Below are 24,378 nucleotides of genomic sequence, written 5' to 3'. Positions count from 1 at the left end.
TGTCACGTAGCTATTCAAACAAAAATCTATGTTCAGGCATAACACAGTATTTGCTTGATATAGCAGCTACATTTCTCCTGCACTCATTGCCAACCTAAATACAAGTGAGGGTACTACCCTTTGCTACTGTTTAGCTTCATCCATCTTTCAAAACTTCCAGACTTTTTGGGCGCAAGCCACATTAAGAGTAAAGGGGCACAGTAGATCATTCTGTTAAGTCTTCTGCTATCATGCATGCTTACATTCTAATATGGACCAGCTGTTTGTGCCTACACCAGACAATGTGCAGCCATAGGCAATGCTCAGGGCTTACTCCTTGGGAACTGATCTGCCAACCATTCCCATAGTTGACTCCGAGGAGGATTCTTACTCTTATGTGTTCGTGTTGTCATCATTCCAGTGTGGATGTACTTGCAGTCATCATAGATAGTCCATTTTCATGGTCATTCTTGAGTCAAGATGACATGGTCAAATGTACTCTTTCTTTCTTTCATATGCCATTCTGGCTTTTTGGAAACATAGATACATCATCCCCTGCCCCAACCCACCCCCACCACCCTCCCGGTGTGTCCCACACACACACAAGATTGACCTCATGCTCACATGGCTAGATTGGTGTGGTCATGTGAGAATAAACTTGGATTTGTAGAGAAAACATATAAGCCACCAAGAAGCTGCCACTTAAAATAGTCCCAAAAAGAATTAAATCAACTAGTATGAGAATCTAGAATATTTGATATAACAATTTGCTACATCCTTGGACATATGGATGGACCCTAGTAGCATTGGTCATAGTGGTCATAAAGTGACTTAGTGTGAATGCACTAAGGGCACTTTGGCATTAGAGCAGTTGGGTTCTATTTATAGGCCTAAAGGTCCTATAGTGCACATCTTTGTGTGATCACCACTCTTGGACTCTTGGCTGTTGGCGTCAATCCATACACCATGATGGTGTGGGCTGGTGGTATGGGACGCATACCCTTGGGGTGCAATGCTGCTAGCTCCCAAGCTCAAAGGTGAGCCAGTTTGGCTGTATAGCTAGGAGATGGGTCCCATGTCCAATCCCTTTTATTTGTGGATATGGCTTGTGTTGTGTCTCCTGTGTAGGTTGGATCCTAGGGGGATGTTTCATTGGTATCACAACGTCAACCTCCAATTGGACGCGAGATCTAATGACATGCACAAAACCACTTTGGCTCATGGAATTGTAATGGTCCACCCCTAACATGTACACTTTTATCTTGTTTAGGATAATATGGAACACTACTGGCAAGGGGTGTGCACGAGGGGCATGTGCTGCAGGTGGTGGGTACAACAAGGTACATTGTCCAATGCTCATGCTCCAATTCTTGTGTTGGGGTGATGCATAAGCATTGAGTTTCGGTAGTACTGATGGAGCCTAAGGAGCTGCCACTCCAAGGTTAGACTGTCGTCAATAGGAGCTGAAATCTCAAATTAAGATTTCTCTCTTGGTTATTGATTTGATATTTTATGGTGGTGTTATCATTAATTTTAATGTTGATGTGACAGTAAATGTTATGTTCATTTTACATTAACAATGTTAATGATTGTTTAAAACATTAGGAAATTTCTGATGTCAAGGAGAGTTGTTGCACAACCTTACACCAGCGGGTGGCAGCCGTGGATTGGGTGGGGGGAGGTGACCGTGGATAGGCAAGGGGAAGTGAGCGTGTAGGCTGCCACATGGGCAGTCCCAGACGACAAACGGAGTATCAACTGTTTTCTTAGGGGAGAGAGGTGTGTAGATTACGTGGAGGGCAGGCCAAAGCTTTTGACCTATGCCGTCAAAGAGTGGTTGATCCTCTTTTGTGGCATGTGGAGGCCACAATTAGAAGTGAAGGGAGAAAGAAATAAGAGACAAAATGCTCGTCATATTTTTTCCTCCATTTCTTTGCATAAACCTTCTCTTAAAGCTCTGAATTTTAAAAAGTTGCCCCCCTACTTCCCTGAAAAAAACAAGACCGCTCAAACCTGCATTTAATGCACCCCATTTACAATCCTATTATCATTTGCATCTGTCTCTCTCTCAAATCACAACAACATAAACTCTCACTCTCAGTCTTCTTACTTTCTCTCAGTCTACTTCTCTCTTCCCATCATGGCTTCTTGTGGAGTATCTCCTTTTGATAAACATGTTCCTACCAAACCTCAAAACATGAAGGATGTATGTCCCCAATTCCAAACCCATACACACACACGTGTAACATCCTAAAGCAACTTCCATTAACTTTGACAAAGATTTGTCAAGGGTCATTGCTCTGCCTACCATCAGACGAGCCACTTTTCCTATGGTTGAGTGAGTCTCTAAAATAAAAAGACGAAGTCTACTTCCAAGACTTTGAGAGTTGTTTACCCTCTAGAATTACCCAAACTAATCTACATATGATTTCATATTTGAAATTTAGTAGATGTTTTTTTGATCCGGATGTTGTTACTTACACTTGTTTCATTAAAAAAATTCAATCATTTGATTCACAATGTAATTTAAAATTTTTAATAATAATATTAATACGAATTTAAATATGAGTAAATAATTAGATTCAATTTTAGAAGAATATATTGATGCCTTTCTATCCAAATTACTTGACACATTTCCACCGTCTCATGGAACATTAGACCATAAGATCAAGATGTTGCTTGGTAGCTATTTCGTCTCTTAGCAACCTTATAGATTAGCTTGAGAGAGGACATGATAGCTGGGCAACTTCACGATTTCCTAGCTAGGGATTCTATTGAGCTGAGTAAATAATCATGAGGCGCACCTATCTTTCTCACTAAAAAAAAGTATGGCACGATGCGCTTTTGTGTTGATTATAAATGTCTCAATAAGATAACAGCCAAGAATAAATATCTATTACCTAGGATAGATGACCTTGTAGATTGACTTTGTAATCCCCAATGTTTTACCAAAATCGATCTTAGACAATTACCATCAGAAATGGATAGCTTCAAAGGATATTCCAAAAGCTATAATTCGAATATGGTAACATGATCAATTTTTAGTCCTACCTTTTGGGTTAACCAATGCTCCAAGTCCGAATTTTCTTACGCAGAGTTGTTATATCTTGAACATGTCATCTCGATTGATAGCATCCGCATTGATCCCAAAAAAGTTGTAGTACTTGATTGGCACACTCCAGTGACCATAAGGTAAGTAAAATCTTTATTAGGTTTTATGGGTTTTTTCGAAAATTCATAAAAAACTATGTTCATATTGTTGAACCCTTAACACGTTTGCTTAAGGATATCCAAAGTTTAAAAAAACACGTTAGTTCGCTAATTGTTTGAAATAGTGAGCTCGATCAGTGTTTTTAAACATTGAAACAATTGGTTACCATTGCACTGATATTACAGATTATTGATTCAAATAAACATTTGAGGTTCATACAGATGCAAATGATCGTGCTATGGGTGCAGTTCTTTATTAAGACGGCCGAACTATCGCATTTGAGAGCCGTAAACTCGCTGATGTCCAAATGCATTACATCACCCAATAGAAGGAATTGTTGGCAGTCATCCATGTGCTTAAAATCTGGTGTAATTATTTGTATGGTGCTTGATTTTTTATTTGGACTAACCACCATTCGTTAAAAAAAATCTTATGATCAGCCCGATCTCCATTCCTACAAGGTATAGAAAGGATGTAACTAATATGGTTGTCAATATCCTTGGTTGAATACTGAAAGTTAATACCTTGTCTTTCTCCAAAATTACGACCAAATTCTATCATTCTCTGAAGGGGCATTGCCAAAATGATCTTCACTTTGCAAAGATTTGGTAACTAGTTCAAGAGGGGTCAAGTAGCCTAGGAAGCTTTGGCGGTCCGAATGTCCAAAAGCTGACTATTGAGAGAAAGATACCAAAAAAGTTTTTCATTCATAACGGATTACTTTTTAAACAAGGTGAAATCTGTGTGCCCAATGATCAAGATATCTGCAAGAAGATTTTGTAGGAGTGTCATGATGTGCCAAGCACTGGACACCCTAGCATATACCCGACTTTGGCCTTGGTTACTTGCTGCTTTTATCGGCTGCATATTCAAACTATGGTTGAGTCACGTGTACGTAAGCATCTATAGTATTAGCTTAATAAAGTTGAATGACATAGAAAGGAGAGGATGTTACATCCTTTACTAAATCCCAATAAAAAGTGGAGTAGCATTTCCATGGATTTTGTGGTAGGATTATCCCATACAAATCGAACTCATGATGCAATCTAAATTGTGGTCGACTAATTGAGGGAAATGGCTTGATTCATTTCTACAAACATGATTGTTAACAACCACAAGTTGGCTAGTCTCTTTGTTGAACATCTTTATAGACTTTATGGTTTGCCCAATGAAAGAGTTAGTGATAGGGATCCTTAAGCTCACCAGCCATTTCTGGCAAATAGTTTTTTCCAAAAACTGAAATTTCAACTGTCCATGTCATCCTTGGAGCATCCTAAAACCGATGGACAAACCGCAAGTCAAATCAAATCATGAAGGATATGTTACATGTATATATCTCTTGTAGGCAATTTCATTAGGAGCATGAACTTCCTCAAATTGAGTTTTTATAGCAATTCTCAGTATTTAGCTACTAGTTATAGCCCATTTGTGCTTATGTACGGTTATGAGCCAAAACCACCCATTCTCATCAAGTTCAAGGGGGTGAAAATCCAATCCATGATTGACTTTTGTACAATATGCAAGAGATGTTGACAATTGCTAGGAAAAGCATTTAAACGGTCCAGGATTGTGCCATGTTTTATGCTAACCAACATTCTATTCCTCAAGAGTTTCAAGAGGATATGTGGTTTTACCTTAAATCCTAAAGGAATCTGACTCCATGACTACTGACAAGTGCTATAAATTATTTAGTATCCTATGCTAGATTTACCATCGGAAATCCAAGTCATCGTTCCACCTTAGTTGTTTGAAAGAACGACTGGGACAAGATGAACTAATTGTTTTGATTAAGAAGGCCCTAAAACTTGAGGATATTTCTTGATATAGTCCACTCAAACCTCAATTGGTTCTCAACCTTTGAAATAACCGATTTCGTCGGACCATTTATCTAGAGTATTTGATCAAGTGAAAAACTGCCCGAAGGCAAAGGCTACTTGGGAGTTGGTACGTTTGTTAAAGAGTCATTTTTCCCGCTTCGTCACTAAGGATATTGTTAAGGATAGCAATCATTCATAAGGGGGAAGCGTTACATCCTTGGACATCCGTATGGGTGCTTATAACGTTGGTCATAGTGGTCATGAAGTAACTTAGTACGAATCCACTAAGGGCACTTCAACGTTAGAGCAGTCAAGTCTTGTTTACAAGACTCAAGGCCCTATTAGGCACATCACTGTGTGATAACCACTCTTGGACTCTTGGCCCATTGGTTGACGTATTTGTACAGCAAGATGGTGTGGGCTTGTGGTATGGGACACCAATCTTTGGGATATGGTTGTGACTCGGAGTGCTACTAGCTCCCAAGCTTCGGGGTGAACCCAAGCTTGGGAGCTACTAGCTTTGGGATATGGTTGTGACTCAGAGTGCTACTAGCTCCCAAGTTTCGGGGTGAACCCGTTTGGTTCTATGGCTAGGAGGCGAGTCTAATGTCCAGTCCCTTTTATTTGTGGATATGGCTTGTGTGTCATCTCTTGTAGGTTGGATCCTAGGGGAACATTTCACAACTAACTCAAAAAGTTATACAAAAAGAACTCATTGCGCATTGCCACTTTCATCCCCCACTCACACCTTTTTGCACTTGCCATCCCCTCCTTGCTGCTTCATGATCTGTCACTAGCATTCTCTCTCCTTTCTCATCATCATTATCATCCTCATCTGTCTATATGCTAATACCCTAAACTCTATTTTGATTTAGCTTGCTACTCCTACTGTAGAGATTGTCGCTAGGCTATATAAAATTGCATTTTGCCATCTTAGCTGAAAGTTATATAAAGGTACTCATCATAGTTGCCTTCATATGACATATGGACAGGTTCATACCGTATGTACTCCTATGGAATCGTATGAATTCATACATGAATTTAGGTACATTTTTTCCACCCATCCTATAGATGAAAACCGGTTATGCAAAACAATTTCGGCACATTTTCGTGAGGGCTGGGGGCAACGTTTGGCAAAAAGGAACGGGTGTTGGACTTGGGGCTCATTTGCACACTCTCTCAAGTCTCACTCTCTCCTAAAGGCTCATCCCCACCCTCTCGTCTCCAAGCATCAACCTCCCATCCCCCTCTTCATGCATCATCTCCCATCCCCCTCTTCATGCATCATCTCTTCTTCCCCCCATCCCCTCTCTCTTGAAGCATCATCTCTTCTTCCCCCCATCCCCTCTCTCTTGAAGCATCATCTCCCCACCCCATCCCTCTTGGGTCTTCAAGCCCCTAAAGTTCTCTCTCTCTCTCTCCTCTTCCTCCCATCCCCTCCCTCTTCAAGTATTATAGTGATTGGAGTGATGAGTCTCAACTCTCTCCTCTCCATCGGACCGGGCCTTGCCTCGACACTTTGGCATCATGACATGTGAGAAGCATGAGGCCTTCAACTTGCATGCCATCCATGTGGAGGACACAAAGAAGTCCAACTCCCACCATTGGATATGCAAGTATTGCCGGAAGTGCTATAGAAGTGGAACGACCCGGCTTCTTCAACATCTTTCCAAGATTGGAGGGAGGGGGGGGGACACATGCAAGGCAATCCCTCAACACATTGCACAGGAGATTTTCACCAAGATGAGAGGGGGATCCACTAGAGGAGGAAGTAGCGCATCGGTGACCGCACCCACACCTATGTCTACTTGTGAGGAAGACTCAAATGTAGGGGTATCTTCAACCAATGCAGATGAGGCCTCCACCATTGGTGGTGCCAACTCCACATCTACTTTCGGCTCCGACATTGGCAAAAGGCAAAGATTTAAGGCTCATGCGGCACCACAAAGGCAATCCTCTCTCTCTCAAGCTCCTGCTCATATGCTTGGATCAGTTGCCTTTCTTAGAAAAAGGCAACGACAAGCGAACATTGAGATAGCACTCACGGTGATTGAGTGCAATCTTGAATTCAATGTTTTAAAGTATGAGCAATGGAGAAAGATGGTGTTACATACAATGACATGAGGACAAAGAAGATTGATGAAGAGAAAGAGAGGGTTGATAAAGCCCATGATCCTATTCAGGCCGCATGGACAGTCCTTGAAACAATTACTTCCGACGGACAGAGAGACCGTAGGAAACAGGGCATCATCGACATACTTGTCTCATGTCCACTCGGCACACATTTTTTGCAAGCTATAGACACTAGCGAGAGGGAAAGCAAACCAACCAGCACATTCATCTACTGCCACATTCAACAAGCTATCATTATGGTATACACTATCTTTTTAAATTTTAAAGTTGTTGCTTTCATTATTATAATTTTGAATTCATGTTCCCCTGAAGCTTTCCTTATCATAATTTTGAATTTGTGCCATGTATGATGTGGTTGTAGGTGGGCCTGTTAAATGTGGTGCAAGTTGTTACTAACAATGCATCCAATTGTCGACGCATGGACTGTTTGCTTGAGGCCGAGTCTCCTTTGATAGTGTGGACTCCATGTGCAAGTTTTTGTTTGGACTTGCTCGTAGAGAACATCAGTAAGCTCAAATGGGTGAAAAGGGTGGTGAAAAGAGAACATCTCTCTCATCATTATCATGAGCATCATCATCCTCAAGCTGTCTATAAGCTCCCACCCTGCTTTCTATCACTGCACATGTGCTAAATAGTCTGCCATCTCAGTCCCTCTTTTCACCTTTATTTTCATTTCCAGCTCACAGACATACTGCATTTTGCTAGCCTGCTATAATTGCTGTGGAGACTGTCATCAGGCTGCATATACATGCTTTTTGCCATCTCACCATCATACATGTCTGTCTTTGACATTCTAGCCCCAAGTCCAGAGCAGACTCTCATCATCTTTATTGCTAATCCTCTCCGGAACTGCTGTGTGGGACAGTCATCTTCGTCTATGCTGATAGTGGTTTACATCAGATTTCTGCATTGAGATTGGAGGTTTGCTGCACTCTAAATCCATTCATACAGGATGACACTCTCCAACACTCTCTCAGCCTGCTCCCACGAGAGAGAGGGCCTGTGAGACAGTCTCCACTCCTTGAGCACACAATAGTATCTCTTTCTCAGAAATTCATCATTCATTTTAGCATTTATTGTTTATCGTTGTCTTCTTCATTTGCATTCCTATCTTAGTTCATTGTGTTGGTCATGCTCATATGCTATCTGTGCTTTCTCTACACAGCCTAGTAAACTCTCACATGGTACCAAAGTTGGGCTCTTCTAAAGAGTAACTTGTGCAACTCATTAGAGCTAGGTCTGCATGAGCAACAAGTATTGACCTTTGATGTCTCCATCGCCTTCATCTCTGAAGCTTCATACCCACATTGCCTCTCCTCTAAAGGCTCTAGGTGACACTATTTCCTCAACATGAAAGCAGGCTTCTTTATCACTTTAAGTGAGCTGCTTATTGGGCCAACCTTTCAATGCAATCAATTCTAATATGCAAACTTTGAATTTGATGAAAGTTTCACAATGCACCTGATTCCTTTTGCCATGTCTTCATCCCACATAGCCTATGAACTTATCAACAGCATGGCTTGCTGTCAAACCCTTCACTATTGGTGCAATGGTCACAGTGACACCAGAGGACCTTTCACTAAGGACACTTCAATCTCACAAGGAAACATTCAAAACTCCAAAGGGGTCCTTGCAATCCCTAACACAGATATCCACCACGTTCCTTTGAGAAATGGTTCAATCCTTGAGGGGGTCATCTTTATCCAAGTCCTAGAGGGGGTCACCAACTTCATTGTCCTTAAGTTGACCATCCTAGTCCCACATGGGGCCATCACATTTCTTGATATCATCTTCATGTTCTTGTTCTTTTCACAAGCTCTAGAATTCAAGGCCGTTGACTTTCCTTCCATTCTAGATGACACTTACAACATCTTTGTTGAGTTACCAGATGTTCAACAGCCAAGAGCTAGGGTACCAAAATTAGAGTTCATTTAAATCATCAAGTCTATTTCTCATTCTAGTGAAAAATGATCTCGGGATAAAGGGGCCTTATTAAATGTCCACAAATAAAACCATTATGGAGCCAAGGATAATGTCATATTTTAAACCAAATGAGAGCTCTTTCTATTGGCTGAATAAAAATATGGAGCTACAAAGAAAACTCACCCAAATGGAGATTGTTTGATGCTAAGAAGCTCAACGTCGAACTGTATTGGCATTAAAAAAAAGGCAGGATGGTAAATGTAAACACATAATAACTGCAACACATACAAAACGTTAGCTACATATGAATTAAGCAACCTCAAGCGTTGCATTTGGTGGAATTTCTTGGATCCCTTTGTTCCCATAGGCCAGCTCAGGAGGGACAATCAGCAACCGCTTCAATAGACACAACTTCACACAATTAGTAGCCTCATAATAGAGCCACTACAAGCAAATGTACAACTTTAAAAAAAAAGGCTTTACTTGACCCCCCACGCGCATTCCTTCAACTCCAATGTCTAAACCTTTCAAAACATATCCTTGTTCTGATGCACCCACATCAAATCCATAAGGCTGTCCCGTAAATTTCAGAAAAAGATATTGATCAGAAGAACAAAAATGGAGGATTAAAAAAAAACACGCTCTTGTCAGTTACAAACGTTACTGACATTTTAGCACATAATGCACACATGTGCACAAAAGAACTACTGAAAACCGACTACTTAAGCATGTGTTATTAGCAGTAAAACTGCTAGAATCTACTCACAGTTCCACCTGTGACACCCAACCCTTGTCTGCTTGTCATGAAAGTTACACCCCTCCACTTGGCTACATAATGCACCTGCAAAAACAATGACCTAAACTGTCTTAAAGAGTTACATTTTTGGGTTCATACTGCCATTTGTTTAAAATAGATCATCCATTGAATCATGTGAATGTAGAGAATCTAGAATGCTCAATGTTAATCTGTAATCATATACAATCTCAGCTGGTTATAAAAGATCATTTGTCTTTTAGAATGCAACAATATACCGCAACACGAGAGCCCTTAGCAGCAATAGGTCCACCTCCAACTTTAAGATCGTAGTACCTTATTCACAAGAGCAAATAAGTATTATGCAGATCACCACAATCTATAACAGGATGTACAAACAAACACAATGGCATTATTAATTATTAAAAAATTTCAAACGTAAAAAATTTCAGCAAAAATACTTCCGATTCATAGCATGAAACAGTCAGCAACATACTTTTATTTGACTCTTGATATATGAACCAGGAATTTATTACCTACTTGAGGCCATTTGGAAGAGACTTGTATTCACTTTCAGGAATTTTTTCTGCTCTCAACTGTGAAAATACAAGTTCCCAAGTGAGAAAATATCAAGGTTTTGAAAAATCATAAATTATAGAAGGTTATAGTGGGAGTAAAGAACAGCTTTTTGCCTACAGCTCGCCTGCTGGTGGATACAGCTGCTGCTTCGTCGCTTGCTACAAGCCCTGAAACACGACTTCTCTCTCTCTCTCTCTCTCTCTCTCTCTCTCTCTCTCTCTCTCTCTCTCTCCGTAATAGATAATTATATTAACTACAAAAGATGTACAAGACTACAAGATTACAAGCTACATGATGGCTCTAGGCCATTGTTCATAAACTCAGCTCTCTTTTACAGAAGAGACAACTAAAAGAGTACAAAAGTCACAGCAAAGAAGCAACAGAGATTGCCGTATGTTGAGGGACCAAGTCCTCCCTGGAAAGGAGATTAGAGTGTTGAATAAGGCCCAACTGCCAATGTAGAAGACCTTTCAACTTAGCAAGGTGTGTCTACACCCCAAACATGGAATCAAAAACAAAAGCATTCTGAGTTGTCCAATTGTGCCAACAGCCCCAAAAATACAAGAATGGAAATAGGATCTTCGTATGTGGTTGTGCCAAAGTAGGGTATTTGGGCGGCAGAGCAAAGGCCCAATCAAAGGGGCGTAGTGATGTGCCAACCATAACCCTCCAAATAGTAGACAACAAGGACCAGATTTTCCTTGCCAAAGGGCACGAAAGGAATTGGTGGCAAGAAGATTCCGCATTTGTGAGGCAGAAAAAGAAAGGGCCATTGGAAATACAGTGTTTTGCAAGTGCCACATTCCCGCCCACCAACTATGACATGCCAAAGAAAGACTTCACTTTTTTACGGTGTGTTATTGAACCAACCTCCATGACAGTCATTTTCCACCAATCCCGAGATTTATACAAGCCCCAAACTATATTGGCCTTAGCGACCAACCAATGGTGCTTCTTAATTATAAGGTGATATACTTGATTAGTCAAAGCCTTTTCTAGATGGAGTCCTCGAGGTTCCAATCTTGCCATGGACGATTAGAATCAAGGCAAGGAAAAGCTCTCTAAGCTACAACGTCGTCAAAAGGTGGTCTCAAAAGTCCCTATAACCTCAAGGAATGCAAAAAAGCGTCCTGGTTGTGCAAAAAGACATCAACCCCCCGTGACTCACTAGAGTGGCATTAGAAATTGAAGATAAGCCCCGTCGTACCATTCAATTTAATTTAGTACAAGCCTCTTGCTTCCTATCCCACAAAATCAGCTTGGACATTACTAGCAATTCCATTTGAAAAAAGTCAGTAGCCAAATAATCTTCCATAGGGTGCCACTAGGCCATTTGAAGAACCAACTTCCACCTAGTGACCAAGAAGGAAGAGAATAAGGAAAAGGGAGCATCAGCATTAAGAACTTGCCACCAAGAACCATGAATGGTCATATTACCATGAACCACACTCTGCTCTTCCAAACAGAACCGGGCAACTAAGACCCATGGGTGTTGATCAATGCACATGGCACAAAAGAAAGACCATCGAAGAGCAACCATGTGAGTGTGCATATCCAATATAGCTCCACCACTCATACTTTGGGGAGTGCAAGGATGGCTCCATGAGATATCCACATGCAAAGTGCCCTTTTTCCATAGCATAAAGCAAGTGTGTCCCGTAAGAACCCTCAACGTGGAGGTAGTCCAAGGCAAGAGCAGCAAATCACGAGTGAGTGTGGGGAGCATGATGGATAGTGTCACAGGGATGTGAAATTTTTGAGATGCTTTGCTCTTGCTGGTAACATTTGATTAATTTAATAATCAAATATGCAATGTTGTAAGGCACATGTGATACACATGACAGTTAGTTCATGTTAACAAGCCAAGGACCACGAGGAAGTAAGGGGTGTCAAAGGCAAATGTTGTGACAAGGTATAGCAATTGGGTTTAGGATGTCAAATGATATCAATTTGGCCCTGAGACAATCAATTGGCCAGTAAGTGTCAGTGGTGACACTAGGGACTAGGCACTAATTAATTAATTTATGCCTTTCCAAGGGTCAATTAAGGCTGGGGACCACTTGAGGTTGCAAATGGCCTAGCCAATTAAATTGTGGATGGGCACATTCAATTTTGGGCAGGATCAAAAGGGCTGAAATTAAATTTTAGAATTAATTAATTCTGAAAATTGATGGAAAATGGGATTAGAAGGCTACCACTTGGCAAAAATGCCCATGTAATGGGGGAGAAGGCAGTTTGGGGCTGAGAAAACTCATTCAATGCATTCAACCTAGGAGGGAGAGAGAGAAGGTATTTTTGATTAGTTTCAAGGCAGCAAATCAATCATTTGTTATAGGCAATTGTTTTGTCCCTCGACATCCAAATGGACACTAGTAGCACCGATCATAGTGGTCATGAGGTGACTTAGTGCGAATGCACTAAGGACACCTTGGGGTTAGGGCAGCTGAGTCCTATAAATAGGACTCAAGGCCCTATTGTGCATCATTATTGTGTGATCACCACTCTTGGACTCTTGGCCCGTTGGCCAATACATTCGTATACCGGGATAATGTGGGTTGGTGGTATGGGACGCCAACCCTTACTATGTGGTCATGGCCCGGAAACCTACTAGCTTCCAAGTTGGAGGGTGAGCCCATTTGGTTGGTTGGTTGGGAGGTGAGTCTAATGTCCAGTCCCTTTTATGGTGAGTTTGGCTTGTGCCATGTCTCATGTGTAGGTTGGATCTTAGGGAAACGTTTCATTCGTATCAGAGCTTCAACTTGCAATTGGCCTCGAGACTCGATGACATGTACAAAACCACTTTTGCTCACATAACCATGCGCAGTACGCCTTTTTCTCATTAAGGGTGGTACGGGACATTGCTTGTGGGAGAGGCATGCACGGGGGGCACGTGTTGCAAGTGGTGCATACGAGAGTAAGGTATGTTTTGTATCCGTACCCGAGTTTTGTGTTGGGGTGATGCTAGTATGTAAGAGTTTTTCGGTTGTTCTAACGGTTGGAGTCCCAAGAGTTGCTACTTTGGGGCTATGGTAGACCATTGTTGGAAACTGAAAACTTTGTGGCCTAAATCAGCATTAGAGAATTTCCATTGACAATAAACTAACATTTAATGTTAATGTTAGTATTAATGCGATTGTTTGTAAAGCATTAAATGTCAATATTGTTTTAACATGCTACCATTAATTTTCATGTTAATGTTTTCATTAATGTGAATTTCAGCTTTAATTTTTATTAATGCTAATCTTAGTTTATGGTCATTCTAGATGTGGGTGTTGGGGAGAGAGAAACACCAAGACTTTGTAGTGTGGAGATAACAAATACTATTGAGTCGTGGAGAGAGAAGACGGATGTAGGTAGATGAAAGAGAAGATGGATGTAGGCAAACAGACTACTATTGCAATGATCAGCAGTGAGAAAGAGAGAGATGGGTATAGTCGTAGAAGGGGCCTTGTGGTGCAGCTGTGGCAGGGCAGCCAACAACTTGTGCCATGACAAACATTGTGCACGATGGTCGTTTCAAGCAAACAAGGAGGTGAACACACCAAAAGGCATGTTTTGTGAGGAAGTCCACGTGTATTAAGGGGTTGACTCCCCCTAGACATTGACGTGGAGATATCTCCTATTTGCTGACCCGCATGGTTAGACGCTCGTAAGCCCATGTTTCTTTATTCTTTTTTTAAAAAGAGCGAAGAGACAAACCAAGTTTGAATTTAATAAAACATTATTATTTATGCCCTTTGAAATCCCACTCTCGACTGAAATAACCAAAGCTAACCCCTTCTCTTTATCCCACCCAAGTTACAAACCCCCCCCCCCAAAAAAAAAGACTCCAGTTCTGCATTAAATGCAGAACGTTTCTGCTTTTTCTGTTATTCTCTCTCCCACTCCTTGAACTCTAAATCAAATATTCTCTCAACCTCTCTTGACGTCTCTCTCTTTGCTAATATTATGTCTTCTCATGATGTATCTCCCTTTGATACGCCCATCCCCACTAGACTCAACACATGGAGAATCCTCCATCTGAACCCAAACACATGCACAAGTAGCATTTCGAAGCTTCTTCTTCTTTCAAGTTCGAAGGAGATTCGTCCACTATAGCAATTATCCAAGCTCAAGTGAAGGAAATGTAGCACCACTTAGCCGAGCTTCACACTTCCCATTTTTTTGTTTGTGCCCACAACCATGAGAACGTTACATCTTCAATTCCAACATGATCCCTTTAAAGGGTAGAAGAGGGAATGTGATGAGATGAACATTGACTCATGGCTGGCCTATTTTAATTTGTATCACTTCGATAACACTCAGCACATCAAGCAAATACAAATCATGTTATAGGGGAAGGTGTACGCTTAGTGGGTGGGCTTGTGGCATTGTGCCCTAAGCCGACGACTTGGATTCTTTTTCAATCTGTTTTCCAGAAACGTTTCATGACTGATGATTGGATTGAGAATTTTTGAAAATTATTTGAGCTTGATATGGGGAAGAAAAGCTTGGATGCATACTTACAAGAATTGAAAGATTTATTGCGTAAGACAAAGGCCTTGGATGATCCTCAAGCATTGCTCTACATGTGATACCTTTTTGAATTGCCCACAGACTACCAAAATGAGGTGCTCTGTAATTTTCTCCACTCGCTTGAGGACATCTAAAGGTATGCAAAGAATTTTGATAATACTTTGATTGCAAGTAGGGGCAGCCAATCAATTGGGAGCTACCATTAACCTGCCTCAATCTTTAAGTTGAAGAAATCACCTATCCCAACAGCAACTCATTAGCAGAGTTGCACAAGAAAAAGGATAGCAAGCATAAGGTCGCTCACGACAAGTATTGCTCAAAGGACCATTGTTTCACATGCCATCAAACAGTTCATTTTCATGGTAATCGAGAGTTTCCCCAATATAAAAAGGCAAAGTTTATTTCCAAGACTTCGATAAATACGCCTGAGGCTCCAAGTGTTTCTTTTGAATTTTTATTTAAAAAATGTTTTGTTAATGCTAGCAATAGCAATAGTAATCCCATTAATAAAATTGTTTTTGATCCACATGATCTTTTAAATGTCATAGGGTAAAGTTTGTGACTCCACATGGTATCTACTTACTGAGTTTATCGTGTCTGATATGCGGAGGGACCCATGCTAGACGGTTAGGATTGGGTGGTGCCAGACTTGGATCTTTCAACTCAACAATACTATTAAATCATGGATTTTCAACTTATGAGCTTTGACCATATCAATGTCATTCTTGGTATGCCTGTTGGGAATAAAGGGCCATCGTGCCTATTACCTTGGAACATTTGTGCTTCCATATATATCTATCTAAAACCTAAAAAGATACACACACAAAAAGATTGTACCCAAGAACATCGTGCCTCTCTCTCTGACTCACACTCTCTACTCTTGCTCATGTTTTACTTTGTTTTTGTTTTTGTTTTTGTTTTACTCTCTACCTGGCATTTTCATCGCAGGCATTGCATCGCCACTGTGTATCGCTTACTTCAAACTGGTATCATAGCTACGGCTAAGTCGTTCGCACTTCTCGGAGTACGTGCACATCAGCTCGTCATTGTTCTTTCACTGAACACAAACTGGCGACAACTCGTGCAGTCAGGCGTAGGTCAATAGGCCACATTTTTAGTTAGGCCACAATTCCAAGTTGCATACAAGCCAAAATCATCATTTTTGGGTCAGACGCAGTCACGTGCAGGTCACGTACTTCAGGCACAGGTCAAAACGTTGTCTTTCAAGTCACGAGCAGGTCACATGAACAAGCGACGGGCTGGTGGTTGTAAACGGGGCAGATTCGTCACTTTTCTTTTGCAAATTTTTTTAATTTTTTTAAATGTTCCTTGCAAGCAAGGCCTTTGATCGCTGACGGGCATTCGTGCATATAAGCACAATTCAGAATTTTGGGCAGATTTGTGCCAAAAATTTGGGGATTTGTCCAGATTTGATTCAAGCAAGACACAACAATGATATTTGTCTCAGAAATTGCAGGAATTTGTGACATTTTGCCTCCGATATTTGGGGCCTTTCATGTACATGCAAGAATTGGGCTGAAATTTACCCAATTTCTCGACATTGATGCACATTGGACCCTGTGCAATTTGTGGCTTTTGCTATTTGGGCGAAATTTGTGTGCCATTAGGCCATTTTATGTACATGCGGGTTTAATTCCATGCAATTTGGACACCTAGCACTTGGAAAATTTTGGGAGTTTTGCTGAAATTGCTCTATTTTGGCAAAATTTACCTATTCTATGCATGTCAAAGATAGTGCAAATGTATGGTTGATGCTTTGAGCACAAAAATTTTGGGGCTTTTGACCGTGCGTGTCAAATTTTGTGCCTGTGGATGTATGTACAACAGAAATTGCAGCTAAATTTTGGGACTTCTCATATATTTGTCCTTGGAACAGCTCTAATCAGTTGTGGAGTGCTGTAGCACAAGGTTTAGTGCTTCTGAAAATTTATTTGCAAATCTGAAATTTGTGCTTTTACGTGGTTATTTATTGCTGGTTGGCACTTTTTATACCTTGGTCACTTGTGTGACAGTTTGGGCCTGCATTTGCTGAATTTTTTTTGTCACATTTGGGCTGAAAATCATGGCTGACAGCAGTGACAAGAGTCATCTCATGCACATTAAGAAGCTTGAAGAAGCACATAACTTTGCAATCTCGCAAAAACAGTGCCATAATATCTTGTTGCAAAAGAAGCAAGCAAGGCCGATTAAGACCAAAGGGGTAAAGCCTGCAGATATGGAACAGGAAGACTCGGATGAGTTAAATGAGCTTGCACGCTCAACCACCGAGCTATCGATTTATGATGCCTTGCTATTTAACATTGAAGGTTTGGATTCTACCTATGCTATTTGGACTCAACTGGAAGAATTGTATGCCCAAAAGAGTGTCGCAAGCAAATTTTACTGGCTGAAAAAGCTTATGGATTTGTGTATGAAAGAGGGTACAGCAATCTCTACTCACTTGAGTGAGTTTAACTCCATTTTAAGCCAACCGATTGCCTTGAAGTTCAAGATTGATGAAGAATTTAAGGCTACGTTCTTGCTTTGCACTCTGCCAGAGAGTTGAGGTACATTCAGGACTGCTACGAGCAATTCTAATGCAATACTTTTGTATGCTGATGTAGAGAGTGCTCTACTCATGAAAGAGATGAATCGGCAAAACAATGCATCCAATAAGTCTTCCAATGCTTTGCATACTAGGGGCAAATCATAGCAGAAAGGCAAATCTGATAGCAAGGGATGTAATAAATCACGTGGTAAGGATGTTAAATGCCATCGCTGTGGCAAGAAGGGTCACTATAAACATGATAGCAAGAAAGAGAAGAAAGAGAGTTAGCCTAAGAAGAGCAGTGTCAAAATTGAAGAGGTAAATGTAGTTACTCATGACAGTGACAGTGGGAATGATGTACTCTTTGTCTCTTGACACTTTAGTACACATGCTTTACTTGCAAATACGGATGATGACATGCACACTTGGATTCTAGATTCAGGTGCTTCCTTTCATGTCACCCCTCATTGTGAGTGGTTTTCTAACTATACAGGGGGTCGACATGATGTTATCCATCTTGGGGACAACTATGCATGTAACATTGCAGGTATTAGCAATGTGCAGTTGTAGTTTCAGCATGGTTTTGTCTTCACACTTCAGCATGTATGGCATGTACCTCAGCTCAAGAAGAGCTCGATTAGCACAAGGCAGCTAGATGACGATGGATTCATACCAAATGTGGTGAAAGGAAATGGAAAATCTGTAAGGGATCTAGAGTGATTGCCAAAGGTTGTAAAAGTGATACCTTGTATCCTCTCCATGTATCTAGTGTGCATGACCATGTTGTTGCCGTGACCAAGCAGCCAAGTGTTTCTTTGTGGCATGGCCGGTTGGGACATGTGAGTCAAACTGGAATGAAAGTGCTTTCTTGTTTGGGTTACTTGCCTTGTCTTCGTTATGTTGATTTTGAGCATTATGATCATTGTGTTTATGGTAAACATACACAGATGTCTCATAAAAAGTCTCTTTCGTTGAAATATTCTCCTCTAGAGTTAGTATATTCTGATGTATGTCAGATGCTAGGGTTATCTTTAGGGGGAAAGAAATACTTTGTCACCTTTGTCCATGATGCTACACGGAAGGTATGGGTTTACCCTATTCGTAGCAAGGATGAAGTACTTCACAAGTTTCAAAAATTCTTCACATTGATTGAAAATCAGACTGATAAGACACTTAAGTGTCTTTGCTCTGACAATGGTGAGGAATATATGTCCAAGGCCTTTCAGGCATTTTGTGACAGCAAAGGGATAAAGAGGGAGCTCACTGCCCCTAATAATCCACCCCAAAATGGAGTTGCAGAGCGTATGAATCGGACCATACAGGATAAAATCTGTACTATGCTGTCTCATGCTGCATTATCCCCTGGCTTTTGGGCAGAGACTGTTATGACAGCTATTCACTTGATTAATTGGTCATCAAACAGGTCTTTGAAAGAGAAGATGGTATATAAATTCAAAAAGAGTTTGTATGGACTAAAACAAGCACCAAGAGAATGGTATCATAAGTTTGATACATTTATGCAATCTCAAGGTTTTCATAGAAGTCAAGTGGATCACTGCTTGTACACCAAGAAGGCAACAGATGGCAGCCTGATTATCTTGGTTCTATGTATTGATGACATGCTCATTGCTGGCAAGGATACTCGTGCCTTGGACTCATTGAAGCAAAGTCTTTATGGCAGCTTTGACATGAAGGATCTTGGTGATGCAAATCACATTCGTGGCATGCGAATACTCAAAGATAGGTTAAAAGGATTACTCTATCTATCTCAAAAGGAGTATATCTTCAAGATTTTGCAGTGTTTCAATATGGGCCGGGGGTTTGGGGGGGAGGGGGGAGGGGGTAACAATTGGGGTTCCATTACCTCCATATATGAAACTCAGTGCAGAGAACAGCCCTACATCTGATGATGAGAAGGCTAAAATGGCCAAGACCACATGCTTCAGTTGTTGGCAGTTTGATGTACGCTATGGTTACTCCAAGTCCTTACATTGCCTTTGTAGTGGGAGTGGTTAGCAGATACATAGCAAACCCTGGTAAAAAGCATTGGGTAGCAATGAAAGGTATTATGAGATACCTCAAAGACACAAAGGATTTGTGTATCTGCTTTGGAAAGCAGAAGCCATCTGTCATTGGCTTTATGGATGCAAACTATGCTGGTCATGCGGACTGTAGAAAGTCTCTTGGAACTCTTGGATCTCTTGGATCTCTAGGCTACAAAAGTGTGTTGCATTGTCTACTATAGAGGCAGAGTATGTGACTGGCACTGAGGCATGCAAGGAGGCTTTATGGCTTTCACGTTTGGTGGGAGAGCTTGGCATTACAGAGCTACCTGTTTTCCATTGCGATAGTCAGAGTGCTATCATGCTAGCACGGAATCCTATCTTTTATGCAAAGACAAAGCACATACAGGTGAAGTATCACTTAATTAGAGATATACTTGACAACAAGAGCATTGAGCTTGTCAAAGTGCATACAGATGATAATCTTGTATATCTTCTCACAAAGGGTCTTCCAACAGAGCAGTTTACTCATTGTCGATAGATGATGGGAGTTGGATAGGTATATGTATTTTAGCTTTGTGCATACCTAGACTTAGCTTATTCTTTTCTCCTCTTAAGGCACATTGCCTTCAGGTGGGAGGTTGTTGGGAATAAAGGGCCATCGTGCCTTTTATATGTGCACGAGTGTAAACACACCCTTAGTACATTTATACTTTCATATATATCTATCTAAAACCTAAAGAGGTACACACACAAAAAGATTATACCCAAGAACATCGTGCATCTCTCTCTCTGACTCTCACTCTCTACCCTTGCTCACATTTTGGTCTCTACCTGACATTTTCATTGCAGGACATTGCATCGCCGCTGCGCATCGCTCACTTCAATGCCATGGTTCTTCAAAAGATAATTCTCATTGTATATTGATTATAAATATGATGGGGACGTGAAATTTTGAGATTCTTTAATCTTGCTGATAACATTTAATTAAGTTATTAATTAAATGTGCAAGGTTGTTTAGCACATGTGATACACATGGCAGTTATTTCATGGTAACAAGTTAGAGACCTCGAGGATACAATAGGTGTCAAATGCAAAAGTTGTAATAAGTTGTGCCTGACAAGTACTAGGTCATACCCAGTGTTAGATTTTGTAATTAATGCCGGTCTAAAAGCTAATAACTACTCAAGGATATGGCCTAGCCACTTTAACTGTTGGTACGCGAAATTATTTTTTTTAGCACTAGAATAATTATTAAATTACTTTTTAGAATTAATATTCTAAAAATTAATTTAATAAACTAGATAATGCTAAAAATTGAGATTAGAAGACTGCTACTTGGAAAAACTTGTCCATATAAGTGAAAAATACGTTTTTACGGGCTGATGAAAGTCTATTCTAGCCATTGTGAGAGAGAAGGAGACTGTTAGAGAGCAAGGAGAGGTTGCTAATGTGATTTGCAGCCACCAAGGATCAATCCTACAACATGTGATAGCAGTTTGGAACCCTCCAAGAGCAAGTGAAAGTAACCCAAGATCTTTCTAGTGCAGATGATAGCATACAAGAGGGGCAGCAGTTTTTTTAGTGTCCTAAGCTGTAGATGATAGGTTCCATGGCTGTTTGAGTGGAACAACAATAGCTTTTCAATGTTTCTCGCAATGAAACTCTGAATTTTCTCTCTTTGCAACATTCTCTCTCATCCCCCAATCATTTCTTAAGTTATCCCAACATTTTCCAACAATTTGAGTCATCAAAGAGAAGAGATTTTAGTCAATATTTGCTATAAATCCTAATTTACAAGTAAAAATTAGGGTTTTGACAGTTACCTTGGGATACATAATCAAAATTTAGGTCTCATGACCTGAATTCCAACAGCTGAAATCGAGCAATTTCAAAGAGATTCAAGCGGCTAGCCAACCAATATGAGATTTGGGACTGAATTTGTCTTTCAAGGAGCAGGGTGAAGGTCAATCCCCACGCAAACCAAGGGGCAAATGGGTTTGGAGGCTTACTAGTCAGTTTTGCCAACAAGAGGCACTTGGATTAGCAGAGGAGATCAGAGAATCTCAGTTGTACTCTTTTCATTTGCAATATAAGATAAAGAAATACTGCAAAGGGCGTCTGTTTTGGGGCCAACCAAGTGTCCAATGTCCAAGATTAAAGTGGTAAAGTATGCATTTTCAGTTTATCTGCATTTTATGCTTGCTATAATTAGTGCTTAATCAAGTTTCACCACGCTCTTCAAAGGAAAAGCTAGTTTCATGGTTTCATTACCGAGATACCATCAATTTCCTTAAATTGGTGGGCCTAAGGCACCTAATTCAAGGTCAAAAGCTTTGCTTTGGTGTAGAAGTTGTATTCAACTAAGTATTGCAACAAGAATGTCTTTAGATAGTGAGATGGGATCAAACAAAGATGATGCCTCTCAATCTGAGAAATTCACTGAATGTTGGGAAAAATGCAATGTTTGATCTTGGACAAGGCATACAGCATGAACATCAAGCTGATAGTGGGTTTAGACCAAAATGTGGATCCTTCTAGGCTTTTAGAAGCTAATGACCAACAAGACCAAGAAGAATTTCATGATCATTTTAAAGATCAGCTGATGACAACAGCTAAATGTTTGTGCAATTGGTAAATTATTCTCAGTTCATATAATTTTAAAATGCTCTGAAGAAAAACAGCAAGGGCAAGAAGAAAAACTTATCTACACCTTCGGGACAACAAGGTGCATCAAAAGAAATGCCAAAGCCTTCACTTGAAGCTCCCAAGGATGTTAATGAAGCAAAATAGTTGGTACTTACGGGGCAATTGATGCATAGCAAGGCCAACTTGGAAGTGCCAATCTAATGCTTTTTGGACACCACGGCATGCATGCAATGATGGGGTAGTAGGGTACTTTGGTTGTGGCACTAGTTTCCATGCTATGGTGGATCAAGGACTGCATACGAAGATGTATGACACAACTTCTTATGATATGCAGCAACCAATGTATGGTGTGCAAGGCCCAATGTATTCGAGTATGGCTGGTAATATTCATAACCCCATGTATAGCAATGTTGGCATGATGCTAGGACACAAAGTGGCAAGTTTGGCAATGCATATACGCAGTCCACCGTGTTTGGAATTCGTGGTATTAATGCTAATCGTGCAAATGCTCCGTATAGTGTTGATCATGAGAGGAAAAATGCATGCAATGTATGGGAAAATGTATCTTAGTATGGCTAGTAGTATGCAAATTCCCATAAATGCAAAGTCACATTGCACCAGTCGGCAAGTATGCAAACAAGAATGTTTCCTTATGCATTTGGTGCTCCTAGTGTATTAAGTACATATGAGGGGCAAGTCCACTTGATACAATGTTGCATATCAATTAAGTTGGAATTGCAACAATATGAAAGTGCAATGCTTAAGGGGAAGAAAGACCTACAAAACCTAGTGGAGGTTTGAAGGCAAGTAAAGTTAGAGATAAAGTTTCCATATTCTTCTTTGTGAAGCTTCACCCATAGTTGCCTCTGTATGACATACGGTTCTGTCCGTATGATATCGTACGTTACGTATCCATACGAATTCGTACGTGATTTTGGGCCTATTTGGGCCACGTGGTCTGCGCATCCTGGATCCCGCGTCCCGTGTTTCTTGTGCCCCTGCCTTTACTCTGGCGTGTTCCACCTGCCTGTGAGGCACTTTTTGGGGGTGAGAAGCCTTGGATACCTCCTCCCACCCCCTTTTCCAGCCATGCATTCCTCCCCCCTCCCCAAAAGCCCTCTTTGGATTCCTTCCAACTAGCAGCTCTCTCTTTGATCGTTGACCCCTCTTTGACTGTTTGAACTTTGACCCTTCTCTCATCTACAAAAGGTGCTCCTCTCCTCCATGCTTCCACACCAATTCAGCAAGCACTTACCATTCTCATCTTTCTCTCTTGGATCTTGATTCTTGAATGGACTTATGATTTGTCATACTCGAATCTCACCTCCCATCCCCTCTTTCTCGCATCCTATTGAAGCATTTGCCATTCTCAAATCTCATCTCCCATCCCCTCTCTCTCACTCTTGCTCTTTCAACTTTACCCCAACCCTCGGGCCTCTCAAGTCTCCCTCCCTTTCAACTTTCAAGACTCAAGTTTCAAGAGTCGAGACTCAAGCATCTCTCTCTCTCTCTCTCTCTCTCTCTCTCTCTCTCTCTCTCTCTCTCCGGCCTCTTTATCCGTCGTCGGCACCATGACTCGTGAGAAGCACGAGACCTTCAATTTGCATGAGATCCATGTGGAGAGGAACAACTCCCACCATTGGACATGCAAGTATTGCAGGAAGCGCTATACAAGTGGTGCAACTCGACTTCTTCAACATCTTTCCAAGACGGAGGGGCAAGTTGCTCCATGCAAGGAGATCCCTCAAAACATTGCAGTGGAGATTCTCGCCAAGATGAGAGGGGGATCCACAAGAGGAGGATGAAGTGGCTTATTGGCACCAGCTCCTATGCCTACTAACGAGGAAGCATCCAATGTGGGCGTATCTTCAACCGATGCGGGAGACACCTCTACCATTGGTGGTGGGCGCTCCACATCCGCAACTAGCTCCGATAAAAGACAAAGAGTGAAGGCTCATGCAGTGCCAGAGAGACAATCCTCTCTCTCTCAAGCTCCCGGTCATGTGCGTGGATCAGTTGCCAGGTAACAACTTGAGGACATTGAAATTGCACACATGGTGATTGAGTGCAGTCTTGCATTCAATGTCCTAAAGCAAGAGCAATGGAAGAAGATGGTGAAAGCCATTGCCAATGTGGGTCCATGTGAAGAATGGACCAGTGTTACAAACAATGACATGAGGACAAAAAAGATTGATGAAGAGAAGGAGAGGATTGATAGAGCCCTTGATCCTATTCGGGCCACATGGATAAAATATGATCGCTCCATT

At 41.1% G+C, this 24,378-nt stretch overlaps 1 protein-coding gene across 1 annotated transcript in view; it reads right to left on the bottom strand.

The window, feature by feature from the left end:
- The window catches only part of LOC148040518 (peptidyl-prolyl cis-trans isomerase FKBP16-4, chloroplastic-like), a 55,973-nt gene that overhangs the window by 613 nt on the left and 30,982 nt on the right, over window positions 1-24,378 (bottom strand). Inside the window, exons 3-9 of the mRNA XM_087700223.1 lie at window positions 10,514-10,563; window positions 10,358-10,413; window positions 10,096-10,153; window positions 9,830-9,904; window positions 9,547-9,636; window positions 9,382-9,459; window positions 9,247-9,287 (exon numbers count right to left, since the gene is read on the bottom strand). Of these exons, the coding sequence (XP_087556349.1) occupies window positions 9,247-9,287; window positions 9,382-9,459; window positions 9,547-9,636; window positions 9,830-9,904; window positions 10,096-10,153; window positions 10,358-10,413; window positions 10,514-10,563 (448 nt within the window). The remainder of the gene's footprint in view (window positions 1-9,246; window positions 9,288-9,381; window positions 9,460-9,546; window positions 9,637-9,829; window positions 9,905-10,095; window positions 10,154-10,357; window positions 10,414-10,513; window positions 10,564-24,378) is intronic.

Source organism: Lygodium microphyllum, chromosome 2 (genome assembly GCF_053477565.2).
Source record: "Lygodium microphyllum isolate KBCC chromosome 2, Lygodium_microphyllum_v1.1.10, whole genome shotgun sequence".
Lineage (NCBI taxonomy): Eukaryota > Viridiplantae > Streptophyta > Polypodiopsida > Schizaeales > Lygodiaceae > Lygodium > Lygodium microphyllum.
Note: the sequence above shows the minus strand (reverse complement) of the source record. Positions and strands in the feature narration are given on the sequence as shown.